At 39.0% G+C, this 27,347-nt stretch overlaps 1 protein-coding gene across 6 annotated transcripts; it reads left to right on the top strand.

Annotated features, from left to right (window-relative positions):
- Positions 1-806: 806 nt before the first annotated feature.
- On the top strand, positions 807-27,017 carry THUMPD3 (THUMP domain containing 3). Of its 6 annotated transcripts, XM_067043561.1 has the most exons (12): positions 858-941; positions 2,238-2,526; positions 3,606-3,683; positions 10,567-11,043; positions 14,879-15,009; positions 17,175-17,244; positions 20,535-20,650; positions 21,268-21,318; positions 24,822-24,932; positions 25,554-25,677; positions 25,851-25,883; positions 25,972-27,017. In XM_067043561.1, exons 2-12 carry the CDS (start codon positions 2,272-2,274, stop codon positions 26,020-26,022), a joined length of 1,497 nt encoding a protein of 498 aa, XP_066899662.1. In that variant the 5' UTR covers positions 858-941; positions 2,238-2,271; the 3' UTR covers positions 26,023-27,017. The 6 variants fall into 6 exon arrangements, with proteins under 6 accessions (XP_058933722.1, XP_066899662.1, XP_066899663.1 ...); XM_067043562.1 differs by lacking the exon at positions 21,268-21,318; XM_067043559.1 differs by having other exon boundaries at positions 25,851-27,017.
- The last annotated feature ends 330 nt before the right edge of the window (positions 27,018-27,347 follow it).

Raw genomic sequence — 27,347 nt, 5'->3', positions numbered from 1 at the left:
AAACTGTTTTCCACAGTGGCTGTACCATTTTGCATTCCCACCAGCGAAGCCCAAGTGTTCCATTGCTCCACACCCTTACTGAAACTTGGCCCTGTCCACTTTTTATAACTTTTAGCCACTCAAATAGGTATTTCACTGCGGTGTTAATTTGCATTTCCCTAATGACTAGTAGTAACCTTGATCATCCTTCCATGTGATTGTTGACCGTATGTGTGTCTTCTCTGGAGAAATACTCAAAATATTCCAAATGGCCTTTGCCCATTTTTAACTGAATTATCTTTTTGTTGCTGAATTGTAAAATCTTCTAAAATAACTTGTTGAAACTATAAAGAAAAGTGTTAAGTAAACAACACTACAATTGGGCAAAAATAATGAAGGCTGTGTACAACTCGGGGACTAGTTTGAGCAATACTGGCTCAGAGGCTAAGGGAAAGCATTCTGGCGTCACAGCACCCAGGTTCAAATCCCACTTCTGCCTCTAAAGTACGGCGGGGTACGTTTTGGGCAACATACTTAACCTCTGTGAGACTCAGTTTCCCCGGCTTTAAGAGGGGTGGCCCCTGCCACTTGAGAGTTATTGGAACAAATTAAATGACGCGTGTGAAGCGCTTACTCAGTGCCAGCGTCGCTAACCGCTCTCTAAAGTTAGCTACAACGTCGACAGGAGACGAGGCCCGCGGCCTCCCCGGTTCAGCTTGCTGAGGAGCCTGTCCTCAACCGCAGGACCCAACCACCACGTACTGCGCGCCACCGCGCACAGACCTTTACACGCATGCCCTCTCCTCAGCAACGTCGCACCGGCGCCCGCCCCTAGCCCGGAGCCGCTGAGAACGCGCCACCAGACTTCCGTTTCCGGCGCACCGAGGCGGCTTCCGGCGGGGTGACCTGGGTTCGCTGGCCTCGCCGGCACCGGGAGCCGGAAGGGTAATCGCTGGCGGCAGGTAACCGGGCGGCGGGTGGGAGTGGCCTGGTGGGGCGCTGCTGACCCTCGGCAGGAAAGGGTGGCCTTCGTCTTGCGACCCGGAGGCTGGCTTCACTTCAGCCCGATCCACGGTGGAGCCCTTCTCGCTACCTTTCCCTGGGCTTCACCTGCTCCCCGGGATCCTGTGATTAGGGCCCTGGGGGTGGGAGTCGGGAGACGTGGGTTTCATTCTAGCCTGCGCCACTGGCTGGCTCTCTGACCGTGGTAGGATACGTCCTTTCGTGGGCTTCAGCTGCCTTATTTAGCAGATGGAGGTCGCATCAGTGACTGTGAGCTCCTTAATGGCAGGAACTGACTTTTACTTGTGTTAGACACTGTCGCCTGTTCCGGGTACAGAATAAGAACTGTGTAGGTACTCTGGGCCTACTTACGTTGTTTTGGCTCACAAAACTTTGAAAATCTGCCGAGAACTATTGATCTCCACCTTCCACCCAGCTCTCTAGTGCCTCCTACTCCACCGCGCCCGCCACCCTACCAAAAGCTCAGATAAAGGAAATTTGGCTTACTGGTTTAGATAGTTCACAGATCTCTCTTGATGCCCATCCAAGCATCCCAGAGCCTGGCCTGTCTTAGGCATTCAAATATTTATAGTCACTAGATAGTAGATGCTCAGTTAATCATTTTTTAATGCATGAATCACTATCCATTTCAAGGAGGAAGATAGATATCCTTAATTGGCAAGTTTTAATCATGGGCCTGGCCGTATGCTATTCCCACTGAAGTCTTACAACAACTCTAAGAGAGAGGCATTATTCAGTTCCCATTTGGCAGATGAGGAAGTTGAGGCAATGGAGAATAAACTTGTTTTAGGTCATTCAGCCTCTGAATGGTGAGGGCAAGAATTCAGAGCCAGGTCTGAAATTCCAAAGCCCCATGTTCTTAACTGCTAGCTGAAAAAGGACTAGATACAGAAATATTTTTGAATGTGTTCTAGCAACTTCTGTTTTGGGATTAACTGTTGTTGTTATGCGATGGCTATCATCAAGATAGGTGATCCCAAACCAAACATTGCATGCTGTGGAAATACTCTTGTCTTTCTCCTTTTCTTCCACAGTATCTGTATTGCTTGTTTAATGATATTTTATATCCTCCACTTTGTACCTGTGTTATTCAGTCCTTTTATCTTCGTTGAATACTGATTCAGTTGTGTTGTGTTCTGGCAGACCTCCAAAGCAGATGTTTTTTGTTATAGTTGAAATAAGAGGTGATAACGTTTAGGCATTATTTCTTTTTCTTTTCTGTACTACTTTTAAAGGGACTGTATTCAGGACCTTGGAAGCACTGCCAATATGTCTGATGTTCAAGAAGCCACTAACCAGCTCCTGGATGTGAACCTTCATGAGAACCAGAAGTCTATACAAGTGACAGAAAGTGGCATCAGAAGTGAGTCTGAACATCTCCAAGTCACTATTGGAGCCACTGTGCCTACTGGTTTTGAGCAAACAGCTGCAGACGAAGTGAGAGAGAAATTGGGGTCATCGTGCAAAATCAGCAAAGACCGGGGCAAGATATATTTTGACATTTCAGTGGAAAGTCTGGCTCAGGTTTGAATGAAGCAATGTTTAAAATAGTTTTCTAAATAGATCATCTTATGGTTACTTTCTACTTTACAGATCTCTCTGGAATCCTTATTGCTTTTCTTTGCTCTGCCCCAGATCAGGTGATTTTAAAGTATTACTGCATTTTCCATTGGGTACTGATTTGTAAGTGTGACTGCTAGGTTTGCTGTATTTTTTAGAAGTGATCCTGATATTTTCTGAGGATGAATTCACCAGAAAGGATCCTGTGAGACTTGTGAAGAAATTCTTAGTATCTGCTACGCCTCTTAGAATTTATTTACTTCAGCATCTAGCTGAAGTTTACACTTCAGTGGTGAAGCATAAAGGGAGAGATTTTTCTTTTTATCTGTATCAAATTTATTCTTGCTCAAAAGTAATTAGGAATCACTGAAGGTGAGAAGTGAAGGTCAGCAAACTGCCATCCCACTAAAGTAAAAGCTAAGCTGTATCTCATTACTGCATAAGCAACATGAGGGCAGGGATTGTTGCCTGTTTGTTTGTTTTTTCTTTTTTTTGGTCAGTATCTCCCAAGCTCTTAGTATCTGGCATATAGTAGACACCCACGACGTATCTGTGGAATGAATTAGGAAGCAAGTATTTTTCATCCAGTATTTTAGTTAATAACTCATCAGCTTTGTAAAGATAGTCCCTACCATTATCCTCATTAATTAAAGATTAATTAATTTTATTCCTAAAATTGAGCTTAGGAGTAAGTAATTTGCACAGGGTTGCTTAGCTAATAATCACAGAGCTGGAGCTCAAACCCTATACAGTACCCCAGGGAGCCATGAGAGCAGTATAAAGCCCCACTTCACTGTCTTCACCTCTCCCTTCCCGCTCCAAACCCATGTTGCCCACATAACACTTCAAGCTTCTATCCTGCCATCTATCTTTTTCCCCTTTTCTGTAGAGGAACAGAAGCTGGGAAAAATTTTAAATACAAATTATAGGTATTAGCTGCTTTAAAATCTTTGTACCTAATTTTTATATTTAAATGTTGATAGTTTATGCACTTCACAAGCTTTTGCAGAAATTTGTTTCTAACATTTTTTTTCCCTCCCCAGGTTCACTGTCTGAGATCAGTTGATAACTTATTTGTGGTTGTTCAGGAGTTTAAGGATTACCAGTTCAAAGAAAAAAAGGTGAGCCATCCCAAACGCAGCAGCTGATTTTCAGCCATCTTCCCAAAGAGATTATTTCCACTTTTCACATTCTGTGTATCGTTTAGCGTTACTGGTGCTTTTATAATATAGAATACTGGGAGACTTTTACAGTAAAATCCAGAGATTTATTGACAGTCCATTGCAAAAGCTGCTTTTAAAAATCATTATTGGGCTTCCCTGGTGGCGCAGTGGTTGAGAGTCCGCCTGCCGATGCAGGGGACACGGGTTCGTGCCCTGGTCCGGGAAGATCCCACATGCCGCGGAGCAACTAAGCCCGTGAGCCATGGCCGCTAGGCCTGCGCGTCCGGAGCCTGTGCTCCGCAACGGGAGAGGCCACAGCAGTGAGAGGCCCGCATACCGCAAAAAAAAAAAAAAAATAAAAAAAAAAAATCATTATTGCAGGGGGTGGGGAATGGGTGAAGGGAGTCAACAGGTACAGATTTCCAGTTATAAGATAAGTAAGTCCTGGGGCTATAATGTACAGTATGGTGACTGTAATTAATAATACTGTATTGCATATTTGCAAATTGCTGAGATAGTAGGTCTTAAAAGTTCTTGTCACAAGAAAAAATTTTAACGGTATGGTGACAGATGTTAACTAGACTTGTGGTGATCATTTTGCAATGTAAACAAATACTGAATCATTATGTGTACACCTGAGACTAAAATAATATTATATGTTAATTGTATTTCATTTTCTAAAAAGATGAAAGAATAACAGAATAAATAAAAATCAATATTGAAAAACTTATAAGAAATAGAACAAATTGTTTGACTTTCTTGCAAAAGATGGACACCTTAGATGAGCTTTGCTGATGTATATGGTTTCAAAATAGAATCGCTTCTAGGCTGTGAACCAGAGTAGGTGACAGTTTGTGTCATCTACAAATAACACTTTCTCTCACCATGCTCCTTTTGCCCTGCTTTCTTCTCTAGCTTGTTTTTTGAAATAAAGCCAAAGTAATATCTAAAAACTCCTTCAGTTGTTAGGATAACAGCTTTGTCCCCAACTTGTATTTAGCATCTGATTCCTAAATATTGAGATGCTGCTTAAGCTGAAGGCTGAAAATAGATCACAGTGAGTCTTTGGTATTTTTCCAGATTGCTTTTTGGTCTGGTTTCCAGAGTCAAATACTTGAAAAGTTTTTTCTTTCAGTTTTATTGCCTATATTAGAAATAATCTTTTTTAAAGTTGTGATGTGCTGCCTAATTCTCTAATTTTTATTTATTGACAACAGGTTGATTTCAAAACCAGTCAAACTGATATGAACCCCCAACCTAGAAAAAAACAGACCTAAAAGAATTGAGACTCAAAATAGATAATTTTATTAACTAAAAATGTAACTTCTAACACTAGTTTTATAACCCTTCAGCCTTCTGAAAGGCATTGCCAACCATATCATATCTATTAAACTAGTAAATAACAGGCAGGGTAGTGACAGTTTTTGCTCTTAAGTATTTCAAAATTGTGATAGTCAATTCTATACATGAATAAATGTTAACATATTTTTTAAAACTATAAGTGTCCATCTTAAATTCTTGCCTCTAACCTACTAGGGTGTTATTAATATTTTCTTCAGTTACTATGTTTTTGTCATCTTAGAGTTTGTATTATTTTGAGTGTTTTGGAGGTGAATTTGTTATTATGGAATGGTTCTATATGAGCCAGGTATTCAGAGTTGCCTTGTAAGTAACTGCAAAAGATATTACTGGTGGAAGTCCCAGAAGAAGAGCAGCAGGGATTAAGGCAGATTTTCTTTCTTTCTTTTTTTAAAAAATAATTTCACCTTTTATTCATTTATTTTTTTTAATTTATTTATTTATTTTACTTTTGGCTGCATTGGATCTTTGTTGTTGCACACGGGCTTTCTCTAGTTGAGGCGAGCGGGGGCTACTCTTCGTTGCGGTGCGCGGGCTTCTCATTGTGGTGGCTTTTCTTGTTGCGGAGCACGGGCTCTAGGCACATGGGCTTCAGTAGTTGTGGCACTTGGGCTCAGTAGTTGTGGCACATGGGCTTAGTTGCTCCACAGCATGTGGGATCTGCCAAAACCAGGGCATGAACCTGTGTCCCCTGCATTGGCAGGTGGATTCTTAACTACTGCGCCACCAGGGAAGCCCTAAGGTAGATTTTCAAATCTCTGCAAGGGCAACTTCTCTTGTATATGACCATGAGAAATTGTTAAGCCCTTCACTTTGTGGACTTAATTTGGAACATGGCCCCAATAAAACCTTGTTTTTAAACATTGGCTACGGGCTTCCCTGGTGGCGCAGTGGTTGAGAATCCGCCTGCCAATGCAGGAGACACGGGTTCGTGCCCGGGTCCGGGAAGATCCCACATGCCGCGGAGCGGCTGGGCCCATGAGCCATGGCCGCTGAGCCTGCGCGTCGGGAGCCTGTGCTCCGCAACGGGAGAGGCCACAACAGTGAGAGGCCCGCGTACCACAAAAAAACAAACAAAAAAACCCTCAAAAAACAATAAACATTGGCTTCTAGTTTTCATTCTGTTGACCATCAGTTTTTGTTTGTTGCATTATACTTTCTCATGGCTTATAAAAGCCTGTTAGTTTAAGCATTCTAATGGGTTCTCTTATTTTTAAACATTCAGATGATATCATGAATTTTATTAACTGATTAAAAAAAGCTAACATCTGTGATTTAAATTTTTTTAAGCTAGTTTATACATGTACTTAGAGCAAAACTGTAAAGACTGAAAAGATATACAATGAAAAGTATTCCCCTGTTTTCATACCACGTGTTCCCCTCCTTGGAGGCAACAACTATTACCAATTTCTGAGATATCCTTCTAGAGATATTTTATGAATACGTGTATTTTATTTACATATTTACACAAAGGGAAGTATGACGTACATACTGTCCTGTGCTGTGTTTTTTCTCATTTATCTTGGAGATCATGGCAATATCATTGTTGGATTTGACTGTATCACAATTTAATCGGTCCCATTTTAGGACATTAGGATTTTTCAGTCTTGCTATTACAGTAGTGCAGTGAACATCCTATATACACCCTTGTACACCTTCAGTCTGAGGATCATTTTTCTGTTTAATAAGTTTATCCCATTGATGTTTACTGACATGACAGAAATGTTTGGTCTTGGTTCTGTCACATTTATGCTACACACCTTCTGCTTTCTTTTTCTTTCTTTTTAAAAATTTATGTTATGTGTTTTCTTTGCTTTTTCCCCGTGCACGTGTTTTAAAATATTTGGAAGGCTTGTATTTGCTCTCCAGCTGTTACCTTTATAAATACAACTTAATCTACTGTTTACACAGTATTTTTGAATCCCTACTAAGAGCAGTGATGAAACTGGCATATTTCCCACATCTCTCTTCCTTCTCTTTCACCTTCCAGTTTTATAATTTTTCTTAGTGTTGAAACACATGCCTTTAAATATACTTTTTTAAAAATCTTTTTTTTTTTTTGCGGTACACGGGCCTCTCACTGTTGTGGCCTCTCCTGTTGCGGAGCACAGGCTCCAGACACACAGGCTCAGTGGCCATGGCTCACGGGCCCAGCCGCTCCGCAGCATGTGGGATCTTCCCGGACAGGGGCACGAACCCATGTCCCCTGCATCAGCAGGCGAACTCTCAACCACTGCGCCACCAGGGAAGCCCATCTTTTTAAATTAATTTATTTATTTTAAAGATTGGATGAAACCCAAAAAGGCTTTAATGCTGCATGAAAAGTCACTGAGATTATATTCTGGAAGCACCAAACTGCCTGTGTTTTGCACTTTCTCTGCTAAGCGTTAATTTCTATCCTTTGACCTTGGGGTATGAGACAAGGGGATATCAGTGTGCTTAAATTACTTCCCATCTTCTGTTCTCTTTCCCCTCCAACGACAGGCCACTTTGTAACATTTACATTCTGTTTTGCAGTCATAATCCCTATATTTGTTTTCATTTTAGACCTATAGTTAAATTGATTATAGGCACACTACCTGTCCTTTTGTTACAGTTTTTATCTCTTGACTGGCATGAGTTCACAAATGTTTGTCTTTCACCTTTCTATTTGATTAATAGTTTGGGTTTGAAATTTGGAGTCACGCTTTCCTTCCTTAAGAATATCATAGACAGTGTTTGTTCTCTTCTAGCATGAAATGTTGCCATGGAGAATTCTGAAGTCATCCTGTTATTTTTCCTCCTTATTTGTTGCTTTCTTGTTATTTTTGCTTGATGCCCAGATGATTTTTTTTTTCAATCTTTGAAGTTCACCAGGGTATGTCTCCTTGTTGCTAATTCCAGTTAAGACATGTCAGTCTATAGAGAAATTCACTTCCATTTATATTTCTTAAAAGTTTTCTTGAATTATTTTTTTCATATGTTTTGTTTATTTTAAATCCCTTCATCGGGGATAAACCAGTTATACATACAGTAGGATCTCTTTGACTGTCTTTGATGTTTTATCATGTTCTCTTTAATCCTTTTTAAAATTTTTGCTCATTTTTATTGTGCTTGCTTTACTTTTCTTCATATCCCTTATTGTGTTTTCAGCGGTGGCTTTTATATGTGGTGCTTTCAATATGGTCTTCATTTTTACAGTGGTTTGGTTTTTTATTCCACTTTTTCTTTGAACTCGACAAGATCCTGTTTCATTTCCTTCTGGCGGCTCCCCTCATCTTTTTCCTGCTTTTATATCTCTGCTTTGAGCTCTTATTTTGCAAAAGTATCTCCTTATTACATTTTTTGATGTCATGTCAACATATTTGATGACGGTTTTCAGCTGCTCTGTGGCAGTGTCTTTCTGGTCACTGGTTTCTGTCTGCTGTTTGTTTTTCTGTCCCTTTTCTCCTTTTTTCCGTTCATATAAGTCTGGTGCTGATACCTTTTGATAATTGCTCATCTTTGAATGAGGTAGTTCCTCTTGGGCCTACTGTTTATAGGAGGTTCAGGAACTGTTCCAAGCTAGCAAGAAATCCCCCTGGTTCACTGTGAAGTTCCTTTTGACAAAAGGTTGTGGTGAATGAGTCCTCTTCCTTCATTTTTTAAATAGCTTTATTGAGGTGTAATTTCCATACCACTTAATGAGTTCTTTTAACCTTTACTTCTCCCTAGATGGAAGCATTCAGCAGCTTTAGGGTTATTCATAATGTAGAGTATCCCTCCCCATCTCTACTCTGTTTCCAGCAAATAGAGCATGTCTGTGAGATTCCTTGTTCAACCTCCATTTCTCTCCTCTGCTGCTTCTGGGTACAAACAAGATCCAGGGACGCTCCCTCTCAGTGCATGTACTTCTTCCCTGCTGTTCCAGAGAAGAGTTTATTTCCTACTGCTCTGCAGACTGCTCTCCCCTTTGTCTGAGATCTGTAGTCATTCTCCCTCTGGTGTCTTCCTGCACTTCTGCTTTACTTTCACTGAACCCGGGAATTCTTATGTTCTGTTTCTAGGTTACAGATATCATGTAGATTCTATTAGGATAGAGTTGGTATTTCTGTTGTTCTTTTCTTTTAGAGTGGTTTCTGAAGAAAGAAAGGGGCTGTACCAGTGTTATCCCACCATGTTAAACCTACAAGTCCTATAGATGCCCTTTATATGGAAATTATTTGTAAATAAAATTGAATTTGCCAACCTGAAATTACCATTATTTCATCAGGTTTCAAGTAGTACTAGAGCCTTCACTCACTTCCAATTTAAGTCTCAGCTCCATCAGTCAGCACTGATTTCTTTCTACTTTGATCTTCAGTAACTAACACTGTCCGTGCCAGTGCTCTGCGCCAGAACTTCTGATGGAAACGTTGTATGTTTATGCTGTCCAACATGATAGTCATGTGAAGTGTAGCTAATATGACTGAGAAACTGAATTTTTAATTTTAAATCATTTAAAATATTTCAGTAGCTGTATGTGACTAGTGGCTGCTGAATTGGACAGCACGGCTCTGTACCACCCATTTTAACATTTAACCACATATGCATTAGCTGTTTACTGAGCACCTTTTTTACGCCAGACACTGCTCTAAATGTGTGGTTTATAGCAATGGTCAAGACAGCTAAGGTCTTTCCACCCTGTGCTTACCTTCTGGGAGGAGCCTAAACCTAATAACTTTAGATAGTGTTAAGTTCTCTAAAGAAAATAAAATGAGAAAAGAAGGACTTGAGAGGATTACTTTAAGTAGAGCAGGTCTCTCAAAGGATGTGCCTTTTAAATTGCTGTTAAACAATGAGAAAGGAACCAGCAGTGCAGAGAGGCCATATGAAGCAAATACCTTCCAAGCAGAGGTATAAAGCTAGGGAGAGAATGATCCTGAAGTGATGTAAAAGACACAGGCAAGAGTCGGGTTGTTTGGGCTTTTTAAGGAAGTTAAATTTTGGGGGGTGTAATGGGAGGCTGTTGAGGGGCTTTAAGCATGATCAGATGTACTTTTCTAAAAGATGACTATAGATACTATTTAGAAATTGGATAGATACATTTTTAACTGCTTAAGGTTTGGGTTTTTTCTTTTCAAAAATAGTTAATATGTATACACAGCACAAAATTCAAAAGGAAGTCAGTGAGAGGTAAGCTGCCCTCCCTCCCCTGTCTTTCATCCCCTCATTTCCCCTCGCTGGAGGTAACCACTGTTAATAGTTCGTTATTTGCTTACATTTTAATCTTGAATCCCAGCCTCTGATCTACCATTCTGTCTTGTATTATTCTGTAGTAGCCTTAATTTGTGTAAATCTTAATTTTCAGTGAGACTTTAATTTCCTCAGTTGCAGACATTATATTATTTACTCTTTTGTCCTGTACTTCTGCCCCCCCCAACATAACAATTAATGTAGTCTATAGGCAAAGTAGGGGTTTATTTGTTCAATTAAAGTGGTGAGAAATGAATGAAATGAATGGATTTCATTCTCTCTTTTACAGGAAGAAGTTCTAAAGGATTTTGAGGACTTGGCTGGGAAGCTTCCATGGTCAGACCCTTTAAAAATATGGAAAATTAACACATGTTTCAAGAAAAAAAAAACAAAGCACAAAAAGATAAATCAGAATTCAAGTAAAGACAAGATTGAAAGTGGACAAGGAGACAAAACAGATGAGAGAGATGTCAAAAAAGCGTTCACTAACAATGTCTTAGATTCACAGATCTTAGACTATTATGAAAATCCAGCCATCAAAGAAGAGATATCAACATTAGTAGGTGATGATTTGACAGCTTACAAAGATGAGACTGAGAAAAGCTCAAAAGAAGAAACTGATCCTGAAGTGCTGAAGTTTAGAGTCACATGCAACAGGGCAGGAGAGAAACATTGCTTTTCCTCAAATGAGGCAGCAAGAGATTTTGGGGGTGCTGTTCAAGATTATTTTAAGTGGAAGGCTGACATGACCAACTTTGATGTGGAGGTAAGTGCAGGCTCTTACTGTGATGATTCAAGAAGGCTATCGTTATAAATGTGTAGAATTTTCAAGACTAACCCAATCTTATGGACAATTAAACTGAGGCCACAAAGCTAATAGGGTTTCTTTTTTTTTTTTTTTTTTTTTTCTGTATGCGGGCCTCTCAGTGCTGTGGCCTCTCCCGTCGTGGAGCACAGGCTCGGGATGCGCAGGCTCAGCAGCCATGGCTCACGGGCCCAGCTGCTCAGTAGCATGTGGGATTTTCCCGGACTGGGGCACGAACCCTTGTCCCCTGCATCGGCAGGCAGACTCTCAACCACTGAGCCACCAGGGAAGCCCGGTTTCTTTTTTTTTTAAACATCTTTATTGGAGTATAATTGCTTTACAATGGTGTGTTAGTTTCTGCTTTATAACAAAATGAATCAGTTATACATATACATATATCCCCATATCTCTTCCCTCTTGCGTCTCCCTCCCTCCCACCCTCCCTATCCCACCCCTCTAGGTGGTCACAAAGCACCGAGCTGATCTCCCTGTGCTATGTGGTTGTTTCCCACTAGCTATCTATTTTACATTTGGTAGTGTATATATGTCCATGCCACTCTCTCACTTTGTCCCAGCTTACCCTTCCCCCTCCCCATATCCTCAAGTCCATTCTCTAGTAGGTCTGCGTCTTTATTCCCATCTTGCCCCTAGGTTCTTCATGACCATTTTTTTTCCTTAGATTCCATATATATGTGTTAGCATGCAGTATTTGTTTTTCTCTTTCTGACTTACTTCACTCTGTATGACAGACTCTAGGTCCATCCACCTCACTACAAATAACTCAATTTCGTTTCTTTTTATGGCTGAGTAATATTCCATTGTATATATGTGCCACATCTTCTTTATCCATTCGTCTGTCGGTGGACACTTAGGTTGCTTTCATGTCCTGGTTATTGTAAATAGAGCTGCAGTGAACATTGTGGTACATGACTCTTTGAATTATGGTTTTCTCAGGGTATATGCCCAGTAGTGGGATTGCTGGGTCATATGGTAGTTCTATTTTTAGTTTTTTAAGGAAACTCCATACTGTTCTCCATAGTGGCTGTATCAATTTACAGTCCCACCAACAGTGCAAGAGGGTTCCCTTTTCTCCACACCCTCTCCAGCATTTATTGTTTGTAGATTTTTTGATGATGGCCATTCTGACTGGTGTGAGATGATATCTCATTGTAGTTTTGATTTGCATTTCTCTAATGATTAAGGATGTTGAGCATTGTTTCATGTGTTTGTTGGCAATCTGTATATCTTTGGAGAAATGTCTACATGATGACTCAAAACCTATGGGATGGAACAAAAGCAGTTCTAAGAGGGAAGTTTATAGCAATACAGTCCTACCTTAAGAAACAAACATCTCAAATAAACAAACTAACCTTACACCTAAAGCAATTAGAGAAAGAAGTACAAAAACCCCCCCCAAAGTTAGCAGAAGGAAATAAATCATAAAGATCAGATCAGAAATAAATGAAAAAGAAATGAAGGAAACTATAGCAAAGATCAGTAAAACTAAAAGCTGGTTCTTTGAGAAGATGAACAAAATTGAGAAACCATTAGCCAAACTCAGGAAGAAAAAAAGGGAGAAGACTCAAATCAATAGAATTAGAAATGAAAAAGGAGAAGTTAACAACTGACACTGCAGAGATACAAAGGATCATGAGAGATTACTACAAGCAACTATATGCCAATAAAATGGACAACCTGGAAGAAATGGACAAATTCTTAGAAACGCACAACCTTCCGAGACTGAACCAGGAAGAAATAGAAAATATGAACAGACCAATCACAAGCACTGAAATTGAAACAGTGATTTAAAATCTTCCAACAAACAAAAGCCCAGGACCAGATGGCTTCACAGGCGAATTCTATCAAACATTTAGAGAAGAGCTAACACCTATCCTTCTCAAACTCTTCCAAAATATAGCAGAGGGAGGAACACTCCCAAACTCATTCTACAGGACCACCATCACCCTGATACCAAAACCAGACAAAGATGTCACAAAGAAAGAAAACTGTAGGGTATCATTAACAAGAGCATGGGCTATTGAGACAGAGCTAGATCCAACTTTTGACTCCCTAACTGTGTAACTTTGGACAAGTTATTCTGAGCCTCTGTTTCAAATGGAGCCAATAATTGTTTATACCTGTGTGTCCTGAAGGTTAAATGAGATTATACATTTTAAGTATCTGGTGTGATACCTGGTCTATACTACATGTTTAATAGATGGGAGCTATTAAGACTTGAATTTTCTAATTTCTAAACTAGTGCTTTTTACAACATAATGTGGACTTTCAGATTATAAAATTGAAAAGAATTAAAACAACTATTTTGTTTTGTGTGTCTTGGTTTCAGACTTTGCTTCTGAAGTGGAATACATTTTTAAAACAAACCTCGACCTTCTAAAATCAGGACATCATTGCTAATACTCATGCTAGAGCCAGCTGTCCTCTTTCTTCAATTCTGCTAGATTCCCAAATCCAGATACCTCTTTTTAGCATGCTTACCCTCCTTGGTCTCAATCTTCTACTCTAAGGGTGATTCACATGTCAGCCATACTAACAAGTCTTTCCATCTCTGACAGCTTAAAAGGCCCCTAGCAACTGACGTTTTCACCAAGGAGTCATTTACTGTTGCTTTTGGGACACTTGAATCTGGGGCAAGTTGCCTGTTCTCTCTGTAACTTTTTTTTTTTTGTATATCAAATCAGAAGAACAAGTCCCCATTCTTTTTTTTCTTTTAACAGCTGTTATGAGAATGAATAGGCTAACTAGAACAGTGATGTCCAGAAGTTAGCATGGGAGCTCAGAGTACAGATTCTGGAACCATACTACATGGATTTAAATCCCAGTTTACGAGCTGTGTAACTTTGGGCAAGTAAACTGACCTCTTTGTGCCTTCGTTTCCTTATCTATAAAAGGAGGATAATAATACCTAGATCAGAGGGTGTGGCTATGAAATGAGGTAACAAATATAAAATGTGTAAAACAGTGGTTTGCAGATAGCTAGGTAAGTGTTAGCTGCTGCTGTTAAGATCATGATGAGGAAATTTTAGGTGGAAGATTGCAGAACATACTTTATTTCAACTTCTATTTTTCTTTGAATAGTATACATTTAACTGTGTGTTAGAAGAACTATAACTCAGACCAAAAAGAAACATTCTTTCACAGACATTACTTGAGTCAAGTTTTAAAAAGTACTAAAAAAATAATAGGTGTTAAAGCAAACGTGGCCCATCGTTAACAGCTGGTTAATCTAAGTGAAGAGCATACTTAAGAGTTCGTTGTGCCAGTGTTCTGGGTAAGCATTTCTGGATGTTTGGAATTTTTTCCAAAAAAGTTAAAATTTTTAAAAATGCATATTAAACACCTGGAAACCTTCAAAATGTGTTTCTCTTATAAAAATTCGGGGGGAATCTGGTTATAGCTAACTGTGAATACGGTGAATTAAAAGAAGAATAAAATAGATTTTACAATTTTCAAATAGAATATTCTTAAATGATTTCATTTATATGAAGCTCAAAAAAAGACAAAATATTTTATCATGGTAGTGGTCAGATTAATGATAATTTGTGGTGGGTATTGACAGAGGGCAAGAAAAACTATATATCTTTATATGATGCTGGTTACACAGCATTTATATGTAAAAATTACTGCACTGCACACTTAAGATTTGTGCATTTTACTGTATGCAAAGTATAGCTCAGTAATAAAGTAACAAAAATTAATAAAGCCTCAAATTTTAAAATCTTAGTGATAAGTACAGTTCGAATAACCCTAAAATTATTTTATTTTTATTTTATAGGTTCTTTTGAATATCCATGATAATGAAATTGTTGTGGGCATTGCATTGACAGAAGAGAGTCTCCACCGAAGAAATATCACACATTTTGGACCCACAACTCTTAGATCTACTCTTGCCTATGGGATGCTCAGGTCAGAGAATGGGTTTGCCATGTAGATGAAAGTGACAACTTGGTTTGAATTTTCCCTTCAAAATGTAATTTTTTGTGAGGTACTGTGTTAGGATCTAGTCGTTAAGGAACAGGATAAAAAGCTAAAGCTCTCTTTCTTTGTATCCAATGTTGATTCCTTGAGATCCTGAAAATATCACTTAATTACTGTCTCAATTTTCTTGATTTTAAAATGAAAACGATAGTTTTCATCTGCCTCTTGAACGTGGTTATCACGTTTCTGTTTAGAAAGGATATACTGCGTGTTGGGAAATAGAACAAATTTTGCTTTGTTTCATTTCTATGCAGTGAAGCAGATGAAAGCAGAGATTTTTTTAATGTGTATAATGTATAAGTGAACACAGAGAGCTTTTACTTATATTTTTAAATCTTATACTCACATGGAAAATATTCCACTTTTCCAAGAGCAAGACATAACTTTTTCTCCTTTGCCCTTTTCCCTTTGATTGGGTGTTTCTTTCCACCACTAGGACGAGTTGTTTTCTCTGGGTTTCTGTTTGCCAGACTGCAAAATGGGTTTGATATTAGACTTAAAGGATTATTAGGGAGGAGTAAATTGCAAAAACAGATGAAAAATACCTGTTACATACAGTGCCTGTTATAGCCTGGTAGTTAATTGTATTTCCTTCTCCCCCAATCTTTGCTTCCTCTTTTACCCTGCTCATCCATGGAGTCCTAGTTCAATACAATTGGAACCTGTCAGTTCAATGACAACAACAGAAAACTGCACCCGTTTAAGAAAGAGCTCCTAGTCTTCATTCATTTAACAGACATTTATTATCTACTGCCAGGCATTATGGTAGGAGCCAGGGATGTGGAGAGTTATTTGGGGTGCAACTGTTAGAAACCTAAGTAAGCTAGTTTAAGATTTTTAAAAAGTGATGATTGTGTGGGAGGTGGAATTACTGGCAAGATACTGAGTAGTCTTGGGAAATCCACAGAAAAACTAAAAGCCATATCTTAAGAAGGGTAGGAACCAGGTCTTAGAAAACCACCAGAAACCTAGACAGTCACTTTTATCTACCCTGGGAGCCGACTGGGTTCTTGTCTCTGCTCATCTGTGTAAATGGCTGCCCGTCATCTAAATTTATGTATTTCCAATTTTAAATAACCAGCCAGCCCCATATTGCCTAGGTCTTCTAGCTCTTTGTTCCCACGTCTTAGAAGAGAGAATCTGGTTGACATAGTTTTAGTCATGTGTTCACCCAGACCCAGCAGCAGTGGCTGGGAGTACAGGGTTGCTTACTACCAAGAGGGTTGCCAAGGATTCTGTTGCCATGTGTTGAGGGGCAGGAATGGAGAAGTAGAGCTGGACAGATATTACAATAAGAATCCAGAGTTAGTCCCCAGGAATATCTGTTTTGTAAGGGAGAACCATAATAGAATGTGGAAAGAATAGCAGAACAAAAGAAGGAAAGAGAAACCTTGTCGCCTGTCTGAGGAGGGGATGCTTCATAGAAGAGGTAACATTTAAGCCACTAACAGTAATGCCTCTAATCCTGACGCTGTCACCTACTAGCTTTGTGTCCATGGACAGGTTTGCATCAGCTTATCTGTAAATGAGAATAATAATAGTAACCTATCTCACAAGATTGTTAAAAGGATTAAAAGAGATAATGCATGCAAAGAGCTTAAATCCATGCCTGGCAAATACTAAGTGCTCAAAGGAAAGCAGTTATTTTATAGCAATGTTATTATCTTTAAAATTGAATTAATTAGGAAAGGAATACTGAGTGAATAATTTCCAGTAAACTTATATCGATACATGTTCTACTTGACACATTTGAGTTGTTTTAAATGTAACAACACAGGTCTATATACAAAATAACATGTGTTTTCTAAAAGCATATATACACATATATTAAAAGATCTAGAAGTTATTTCCATTTGGAAGTGAAATGGGATTTTGGATGGTAGTCAAAGGGGCCTTTTAGTTATATGTAATGTTTTTGTTTTTGTTTTTTTAAGTGCTAGGATATAGAGTCAACAGGTAATTACAAATTGATTTTTTAAATAAATATCAATTGTTTCTTCATGCTAGCATAACAGGCCTTTGATCTTACAGCTTTAGGAGGAATAGTCACTGTGGAAGTCTTGTCTGTTCACATAGGCTGTTTTCTTCTTTAGGCTCTGTGCTCCTCAGCCTACTGATATAATAGTTGATCCGATGTGTGGAACAGGGGCAATATCAATTGAGGTAATAACTTTTCTTTAGCTTTTCTTTATTTATTTATTTGTTATTTTTTAAATTTTATTTTTGTCTGCATTGGGTCTTTGTTGCGGTGCATGGGTTTTCTGTAGTTGTGGCCAGCGGGGGCTATTCTTTGTTGCGGTGTGCAGGCTTCTGATTGCGGTGGCTTCCCTTGTTGCGGAGCATGGGCTCTAGGCACGTGGGCTTCAGCAGTTGTGGCATGTGTGCTCAGTAGTTGTGGTTTGAGGGCTCTAGAGCACAGACTCAGTAGTTGTGGTGCACAGGCTTAGTTGCTCTGTGCCATGTGGGATCTTCCCAGGCCAGGGCTCAAATCTGTGTCCCCTGCATTGGCAGGCAGATTCTTAACTACTGCGCCACCAGGGGAGCCCTTCTTTAGCTTTTAGATAAGGAAGTGATACATCCAGAATGTTCTAGAACTCATGGGTAAATTAGACATAATGAAATCAAGGTTAGGTCGATGGACCCAAGAGTTTTGAGTGAATTACACTAGTAAAGCTGGAACTTTTGTGATAAGGATGTAGCCACTTATTACAAATAGCCAAGGACTAGATTTAGGTTATAAGTCATGTTTAGTCACTGGATTACAGAGGAGGCTGAGAGTTATAAACTGGTGAGTCCCATTTCTGTAACAGACAAACTGGCAGACTTGAACAGAAAAGATAATTGAAGGTACAAGCATGAACTGGAGGAGGGCATTTCATCTCTATAAAGTGAGACTATGCTTCTTCATCCTCCTAGGTTCTTGTAAGATGGGGAAGCCTGTGACCATTAGTTAGCTTTGTTAGGAAGTCTAGCAAGGTTACAAAGTTTTCAGAAAATACCATGAATGACATTGAGAGGACTCAAAAACTGCCTAAAGGGGCTTCCCTGGTGGCGCAGTGGTTGAGAATCCGCCTGCCGATGCAGGAGACACGGGTTCGTGCCCTGGTCCGGGAAGATACCACATGCCGCGGAGCAACTAAGCCCGTGAGCCATGGCCGCTAGGCCTGCGCGTCCGGAGCCTGTGCTCCGCAACGGGAGAGGCCACAACAGTGAGAGGCCCGCATACCGCAAAAAAAAAAAAAACTGCCTAAAGCAAAGCAAGAAATAGAAAGGTGTTTTCTAATTGGAGAACATTTAACAGGAGAGTCTCCTTGAATCTGTACTATTGAATCAATATTATCTAAACTTTTATAATAAATAATTTGGAAGAGGGCACCAGTAAAATTGCTTAAATTTAAATTTGTAAAAAATTGCTTTACATGTAGTATACATAAAGCCAATGGGAATAAACTGCTGGGAGATACTACAGATATTGTGAGTGAGCAGAAACTGGACAGATGAGCAAGTCCAAAACAACCCACAAAGGGAAAAATAATCCAGACTGCAATTAGAAAATGACATCTGCTATCTGGGAATTAGAATCCCAGAAGGAAATCATAGTAGTCTAGATGACTGCTGTTTTCTGCTAGTGTCAGCTAGAGAAATTTACTCTGGCTAAAGAGCCACACAGAAAACTCAGTTGTTGTCGCAAAGAATTCTGGGAACAAAGCAGAGTGTGCTTCTCTAGCATTAAACCATGATGTGTCTATTGTCTGGAATAGCAGTGAAGGTCACTACATGTTAAGAAATATACAACAGAGCTAGAGAGAGACCAGAGGAGCTCCAAGCCCCACCAAAAAAAAAGATAAAAAGAAAAAAAATGTTTGAGGCATTTCCATGTAGGGGTAGGCATGAGGATGTCAATATGGAAAAACCTAAGTTGGTATATGATCAAAATGAATGAAATTATGAAAGGAATTGAAAGGGTGTATAGACAGTTTGTTCACCAAAGTATAAAAAGTATTTGATTTATAATACTGCCTTTAAAACTTGGAAGTACTATAAAACCCATCTCTTTCAGGGGCTGAAAATCTAAATAGGTTTAGAAGAAAAAATGAATACTGGACAGTCAGAATCACCAGAGAGGCTTTCATCAAACTCTACATCATCCTCCCTATATCACCCTTCTCCATTACCCTCAAGGGTCTGGGCAAAAGAAAAAGCTAAGAAGCCCTGTGTCCATAGATGAGGGGGTATTATTGTTTACCAAGGAAGAGGTGTTTGTTACTCATCCCTAAACCAAGGGCAGAACTATCTCTGCTTTCATGTCAGAAACCTTCTGTTAATCTGCACAGAACATTGTTCAGACCTAGGGTAGTATGTCACCTCATTACACAAATAATATGGAAAGCTCGGTATTTCTGTTCTGCTGACATGTTTTTGATTTAAAATTACAAAATCCTGGGTTTCCCTGGTGACGCAATGGTTAAGAATCCGCCTGCCAATGCAGGGGACATGGGTTTGAGCCCTGGTCCAGGAAGATCCCACATGCCACGGAGCAACTAAGCCCGTGCGCCACAACTACTGAACCTGCACTCTAGAGCCCACAAGCTACAACTACTGAGCCCACGTGCCACATCTATTGAAGCCTGCACACCTAGAGCCCGTGCTCCGCAACAAGAGAAGCCACCACAACGGGAAGCCCACACACCGCAACGGAGAGTAGCCCCCGCTCTCCGCAACTAGAGAAAGCCTGTGTGCAGCAACGAAGACCCAACAGAGCCAAAAATAAATAAAGTAAATAAATTTATTTATTTTTTAATGACAAAATCCTTTCAAGAATATGGTGGTTATCATTCAAAAGCCTATATAATAGAGATTAAACTTTATTTATATTCTCAAATATTCCAGGTTATCGGATTATATAAAAATTCCATAATCACAAAAGGATATAGGTTAGTCAGTTTGATTTGGTTAACATCTTCAAACTACATTTGTATTTAAAGTCTGTAATGCCTACCGTGTGGCAGACACTGCTGGGTGAGGGACTGAATGACATACCAGACCTATCCTTAAGGAGTTCCCAGACGTGTTGAGCGGCAGACAGGTATAGAAATAAGTAAAAAGAGAGCAAATGCAGTGGCAGATACATGTACAGAGTGCTTTTGGAGGAGCAAATGAGAGACAGCTTGGAGAGTTGTGCTTGATGTCACAGAGGGCACGATGTTTGAGCTGGGCCTTGAGAGATGAGTAAGAGTTCAGCAAACAGAAAGAACAGGAGGGCATTTCAACAAGGGGAATAGCAAAGTTGACAGCATGCAGTGTTTTGCCACTTTAGAAAAGCATTGGATTATTGGATTGGATTGTCTTATTTGACAAGTGATTGAAATGATTTTACCTTTAATCACTTTTTGGTTTGGGGTTTTGTTTTGCAGTTTGGTACTTCTGTTTTCATATATCCTTTTGTCTTTTAGGGGGCTACAGAATGGTCTAACTGTTTTCACATTGCTGGTGATAATAATCCGTCGGCTGTGAATAGAGCAGCAAATAATATCTCATCTTTATTGACCAAGAGCCAAGTGAAAGAAGGGTAAAATTTTAATTTAAAAGATTTTGTAGCATTTCTTAGACTTAGAAAATCAGTTTTCTTTTTTTAAAATTAATTATTTCTTTTTGGCTGCGTTGGGTCTTCGTTGCTGCGCACGGGCTTTCTCTAGTTGCAGCAGACGGGGGCTACTCTTCATTGCGGTGCACGGGCTTCTCATTACAGTGGCGTCTCTTGTTGCAGAGCATGGGCTCTAGGCGCCTGGGCTTCAGTAGCTGTGGCACGGAGGCTCAGTATTTGTGGCTTGCGGGCTCTAGAGCACAGGCTCAGTAGTTGTGGTGCACAGGTTTAGTTGCTCCGCAGCATGTGGGATCTTCCTGGACCAGGATCATACCTGTGTTCCCTGCATTGGCAGGCGGATTCTTAACCACTACACCACCAGGGAAGTCCGATAATCACTTTTCATATTGGCTTTATGAACTAATACACCCAGTGCATTGTGACAGTATTATAGCCAAATGAATATATTGAGACTCCATTTAAATTTTAAAAGTTGATTGAAACTAATTTGTATTTTTTAAATGTTTTAAATTTAACTATAATTTCCCCCACCCTAATGCAACTATTTTTATTTCTGTCTTCCTTTTTCTTTCCTTATTCAGATATCATTTTTCCCATGTAGTGGAAGAACTGCCTAGATTCATTTTAATTTCGTAAGTTTTCCATTAGTGCATGCAGGCATCCAGCCGGGGGTTTAACACAGGCAGAAGACTGCTCTTAACTGACTAGTAGTCTTTTCTCTGGAAATGTTTTAGTATTGAATAAGTGATGTAGTTTGGAGAAGGCACCCTGTGAAGGGGGTGAGAGAAGGGGCCTTAGCTGTCCTCCTAGCTGTCGGGGAAGAGGACAGAAGTGGCAGCGGTGCATTCTCATATCTGAAACTTAATTGAACACAAACAAGGAACTCAATCCTCTGCTACATGCTATAAGGATTAGAGAAATACTGGGGGATAAATAATCTAATATCCAAATATTTGCATATCCCACATGTATTAGCTTTCATGTCCTCTTGTTAGTATGCTTCAGGACCACTTTTGATGATTGTAGTCTTACAAGACCACATGGGCCCCAGGACCTAATTCATTCATAACTCAGACTGACACATAGACATGCTTTGTAATCATTTTCTCAATTCAGGATTTCTAGGTTCTTGTAAAACAAGTACATATTAAAATATTAATATTTTCTAATGCAATTAAACAGTTGAAAACATTAAAAATTTTTCAAATGCTTTTTATGTTTTTATTCAATCTGTTTTTTAATGACTGCATAATATTCCATTGTACAGAAATATTAGTTTATTTAGCCTTTCCTCTGTTATTTGGCACTTAAATCTCAGAGTTGGAAGAGACCTGAAAGCTGTCCCTACAGTCCCTAAATGTCCTGTAGGAGATCCTGACCAATGGTCTTCCAGCCTGTATAAACACCTCTTATGACTCTGAAGGCTGTTGATTCCAGCTTAGCACAGCTTTGAGTGCTAGTCATATCTTTTCGGGAACTTGAATTTCTCCCTGTACCTTGTACAGATCTGGGTTTTTTCTTCCACTTGAGTCCCTAAAGAAAAATCTTATCTGTGTCACAGTGATGATTAACATCAGATGTTTGAAGGGCTACCAGCCCTCCTCTCCCTCCATCCCAGCTCTCCACATCCTCTCTTCTCCAAGCAAAATATTCCAAGGTCCTTCAACCATATCCCTTTGATATCTGTGCATTGAAAGTCTGTTAGCCTCTGGGAAATTTCCCATCCTGAGATGTATGTTGCTATAGTACCTTAAGCCCTAGCCCACTGCTACAAATTGCATTTGACGACACACCATCTGTGCCAGCCTTTCACCAGTCTTTCAAATTCTCAGCTGTCTTTGGGAAAAATTGGTTCACATAGCAGTTGGTCTGCAGTTTCCTACTAGAGACCTCATCACAAAATTGTTTCTCTGGTCTCCTCTGCTGGAGTGCTTCATTTTCTTATAAAGTGGCAGAAATATGTAGTGGTAAGCAGATTTGTTAGGTCTTACAGGTGCTTCATATCCAGGAGCACAGGAAGTCATTATATCCCATGATTGACCTCACAGCTGCCTCCATGACCCTTAGTGTGAGGTTTATATTTGTAAGTAGAAATCAGTTGTTTTTAAGAATATTTGTTCATTTTATGCAAATTTTCATATTTATTATTTATACATGGTATGCCTTAGTATTATTTTATGTCTGTATATTGCATATTCTCTTCTTTGCTAGTTTTGTTTTTTTCCCTTTTGATTAGATTGCCAGTACTTTGTTTTGTTCTTTCATATACTGTTTGTTCTCTGGTTTTATGCTTGATGCTTTTTGTTTTTTATTCCTATTTCCTATTGAGGTCTTTTCATTTGTAATCTAAAATCTTAAGTTATATGCTGTAAATGTCTTCTTTCTAATAAAAGTTTTTACGAGAGCTGACTTTTATGCTAAGTACTCCTGTTGACCATATCCTATAGATTTTGATAAATCTGTTTTGGTTACTTTCTAAATGGTTGGTTATATACTTGACTCTCGCTTTTCAAACTTTAATGTGCAAATGAATCACCTGGGGAACCTGTTAACTACGCACAGATTCTGATTCAGTAGGTTTAGGATGGGACCTGAGGGTCTGCATTTCCTGGCCAGCTTCCCAGTGATGTTGACGCTGCTGGTCTGTGGCCCAACTTTGAGGACCAATGGTTTAGATCATTTTTTATACATAAGTAGTTAAAAGCTTTTATTTTTATATTGTTTTGTGATTAATGAATTTTTATGATATATTTTGTTTTATATTTATAGAGATTTTTCCTGAGGTATAGTACATGACTAGGGTTTCTTTGAAACCTGATATTTTTAAGCAAATAATTTCTATTTTCTGAATATTTTATCATATTTGTTTTTCATATCCTCTGCATCTTCACTTTTTGTCTGTTCAACCTGTACCATTTCTATCAATCTTACCTCGATTTTAAAAAAATATTTATTTTTATTATTTATTTGGCTGCATCGGGTCTTAGTTGCAGTATGCGGGGTCTTCATTGAGGCATGCGGGATATTTCATTGTGGCGAGCAGGCCTCTCTCTAGTTGTGGTGTGTAGATTTTTCTCTCTCTAGCTGTGAGTTTGTGGCACGTGGGCTTAGTTGCCCCGCAGCATGTGGGATCTTAGTTCCCCGGCCAGGGATCAAACCCACATCCCCTGCATTGGAAGGCAGATTCTTTACAACTGGACCACCAGGGAAGTCCCAATCTTACGTTGACTTTTAATATTTTTTGCCTTTTTTGTTTTGTTTTATTGCAGCTATTGGTGCTTGTGAGTATAATACATATTTTTAATATCTGTATTTTTTCCTATTATGTAGTGACTACCTCTATTGCATTTTTTCTTAAATTCTTTATTAAATATCAGTATTACAACTTTTAATTGCTGCTCATAATCTTTGATTTGCTTTTAATTTTTAGCCTGTGCATTATTATTGCCTGTTAAAATTTTGTTTCTTAAACTAGTAGCTTTGCCTTAATGGGGAGGATTTAAATCATTTATATTATTATATTCATTCTGCCTTCTGTCATTTTTTTGATGTGAACTTTTTTGTTCTCTTGTTTTTTTATAGTATGATACATTTTTTAATCTTAAGACCAATACCTCTATATTTCCTAATTTTACATATCTGTTTCTTTAGGTCTCCTGTTATTTCTGTGTAGACTTACCAAACTTTATCCTTCAGATATGTCACCTCATCAGCTTTTTTCTCTTCAGTGTTCTGTTTTTTTCCAGTGTATGTTTCATCAACAATGTTTTTACATCATCAGTTATGTAATTAACTGCCTCAACACTGTTTTCAAGTTGTGTACTACAGTTCTTTGTGTTAAGTCTTTTCCCCTTGTCTTCTTAAATTGTAGATGAAACAGATATAGACATCTTTTGAAAACCAATCTTAACTAATTTTTTTTATTTTACTTGTTTCTTACGCACTGTCATTATAAGTTTTAGCTTATGACCTATGCTTTCTGCCTACCTGCTAAAAATTTTTACTAAGTTGTTGATGTTCTCACTGATATTATTATTTTAGTTTTTGTATTTTATAGCAGTCTCTTCAGAAGAAAAGTCTTTTAAAATTTCATTCTTCAGGATATGTTGAAACACCTTTTTTTTTGTCGCCACAGCAAACTATCCGGGGGCTTGCCCATAGATACTATTCAGTGGGATATCTGCAACTTGCCACTAAGAACTGGCTCTGTGGACATTATTGTAACAGACATGCCATTTGGAAAAAGGTGGGACTTGTAAAAATATGAATTTTACTTTCATTTGTTATATTAGTACCCACTTGTCTTCTACATCTGTTGTATTTTCCTTGAGCTTATTCTGTCAGAAATCTCCATTTCTTTTAGCAGACTTAAGTTTTTCACTTAAGAATGTAACAATATGATAGATTCACCCATTTTGTTTCTTCTGAGAACTCAGGAATATATTAACTACACTTTGATCCTGACCATCACGGGTTTATCCACTTTGTAGCCCATTGTTGAATTACAGTAATACTTGAGAAAAGTTGAGGAAAACTTGTTTCTCAGGCTATTTTTTAATCACTGGTTTCATTTACATAATGATTGCTTATACTCATTAAGGGGACAACTTACGTAACTATGAACATAACTATTATAGTTGTCAAATCTTTTCTGTAACCAGTTCATCCCATTCAGAATTCTAAACAACTTACTAAATCTAATCATTTCATTGACATGTAATGACAAAGCTTTGGCTCTAGAAGGCAGCTATTTTTCATACCTCAGGACTTCCTTATTGCAATGAGTTTTTAGTAACTTCTCATTTCCTATAGTCCTAGATACTTATTTTTTGTGAAAGTAAGTGACTCATTAGACCTTCTTTTATAGGATGGGCTCCAAGAAGAGAAACTGGAACCTTTATCCAGCTTGCCTACGGGAGATGAGCCGTGTCTGTAGGCCAGGGACAGGCCAAGCTGTACTACTGACCCAGGACAAGAAATGCTTTATCAAGGTGCTGTACGTTAGCTTGAAAACTCAGCCCATGACAACTTTAGGACCTTTTTAAGTACACTTGGGGATATTTCAATAAGATTTGTTTTCTCCCAGTGTTTCTTACTAAGATCCTTGGTTGGTAGAGAAGCAATTATAAGCTAATTACTCTTCTAACTTTTTGTGTGTACACAGGCATTATCTGGAATGGGACACCTCTGGCGGAAGGTACATACCGTCTGGGTCAACGTAGGGGGTCTTCATGCTGCAGTTTATCTTCTGAAACGTACACCTCAAAGTTTTGTTCATCCTTCAGAACAAGATGGAGAAAGATCTCCTTGGTAATGCAAAGAATGAAGATGATTAGTAGTGCTGCCAGTGCTTCCTGACAGTGGAAACGTCAGCATGAGGAACTTGCTTTGAGAGAAAAACGGTATTAAGAGAAGTGAAGTTTGGTGTAAATCTCTTCACCCTAGATAGCAAAAGGTGTGAACAGAATGGAACAACCCTTAAGAGAAAGCAGAGCTTTTCTTTGGAGCTGTTATAGTTGGGCAATTAGTACTTTTCTTAAAATGCTTTAAAGATGCTAAGCCTACTAAAGTACTCTGGGATTTGGGTTTAGAACATTTTATTTTCAGGCTTTATAGTAGTTCCTGTTTTCCACTGTAGCAGGTGGAAAGCTACCCTGGCCTAAGGGAAAGGCAGAGAGCATAATCAGATCATGAGGTTACATTTCACTGTCTCTGCAGCTTTGTTATTTAGTTGCTCAGGTTCTTCACGTCAACTTTAAAAAATGAAGCATTGTTACACTTTGTAAAATAGTGTTTGCCCCATGACAAGATGAAATCTCACAAGACCTACAGAAAAGTTTACTATCTGCTTTAAAAATTACAGTATGCATCTGTTATCCAGATTAATAGAACTAAACAGACATTTCTATTTGTAAACAGCAGTTATTACACTGGTAGATGAAGTATGGGACCAACAAGTCATATTTAAAGAAATTTTTCTTTCAGTACACAAAGGTGGTGATGCTTTTCAAAGTCAAACATAGGGCTTCCCTGGTGGCGCAGTGGTTGAGAGTCCGCCTGCCAATGCAGGGGACACGGGTTCGTGCCCCGGTCTGGGAAGATCCCACATGCCGCGGAGCGGCTGGGCCCGTGAGCCATGGCCGCTGAGCCTGTGCGTCCGGAGCCTGCGCTCCGCAATGGGAGGGGCCACAACAGTGAGAGGCCCGCGTACCACAAAAAAAAAAAAAAAAAAAAAAAAAGTCAAACATAAACCTGTCAAAGTATTTTTGTTGGCTTCTCTAAAGGACTAGAGAACAAACTGATATATCTTTGAATTAAAAACTTTGTGTAAGTTCTTTTATTTTCTCTCAGTCACTATTCACATTTATTTAATTGCTTTTGCAGTAGCAGAAAGTCCTTCCCAAGACAGTGGAAAATGAAATAACCTAAACATCAAATCCTTGTAAAAACAGTGCTTCTGTGCGACAGAGTTGGGGTTTTATGTGGCATTCTGTATTCAGTTTACTTTGGAGTTTCTGGCTGCATTCAGCTTAGATTTTCAGTGTCATGTCGGTAACATACTAACTTTTGATGTCTCATTTAGAATAAAAGGACACGGTACTTCTTTCCTTTGAAAGAATAGAGTTCACATTAGCAGCAGAGCCAACAGTCCTGCGTGGTT

Source organism: Kogia breviceps, chromosome 10, assembly GCF_026419965.1.
Source record: "Kogia breviceps isolate mKogBre1 chromosome 10, mKogBre1 haplotype 1, whole genome shotgun sequence".
In the NCBI taxonomy this organism is placed as follows: Eukaryota; Metazoa; Chordata; class Mammalia; order Artiodactyla; family Physeteridae; genus Kogia; species Kogia breviceps.
This window is presented reverse-complemented; position numbering and strand designations above follow the sequence as displayed.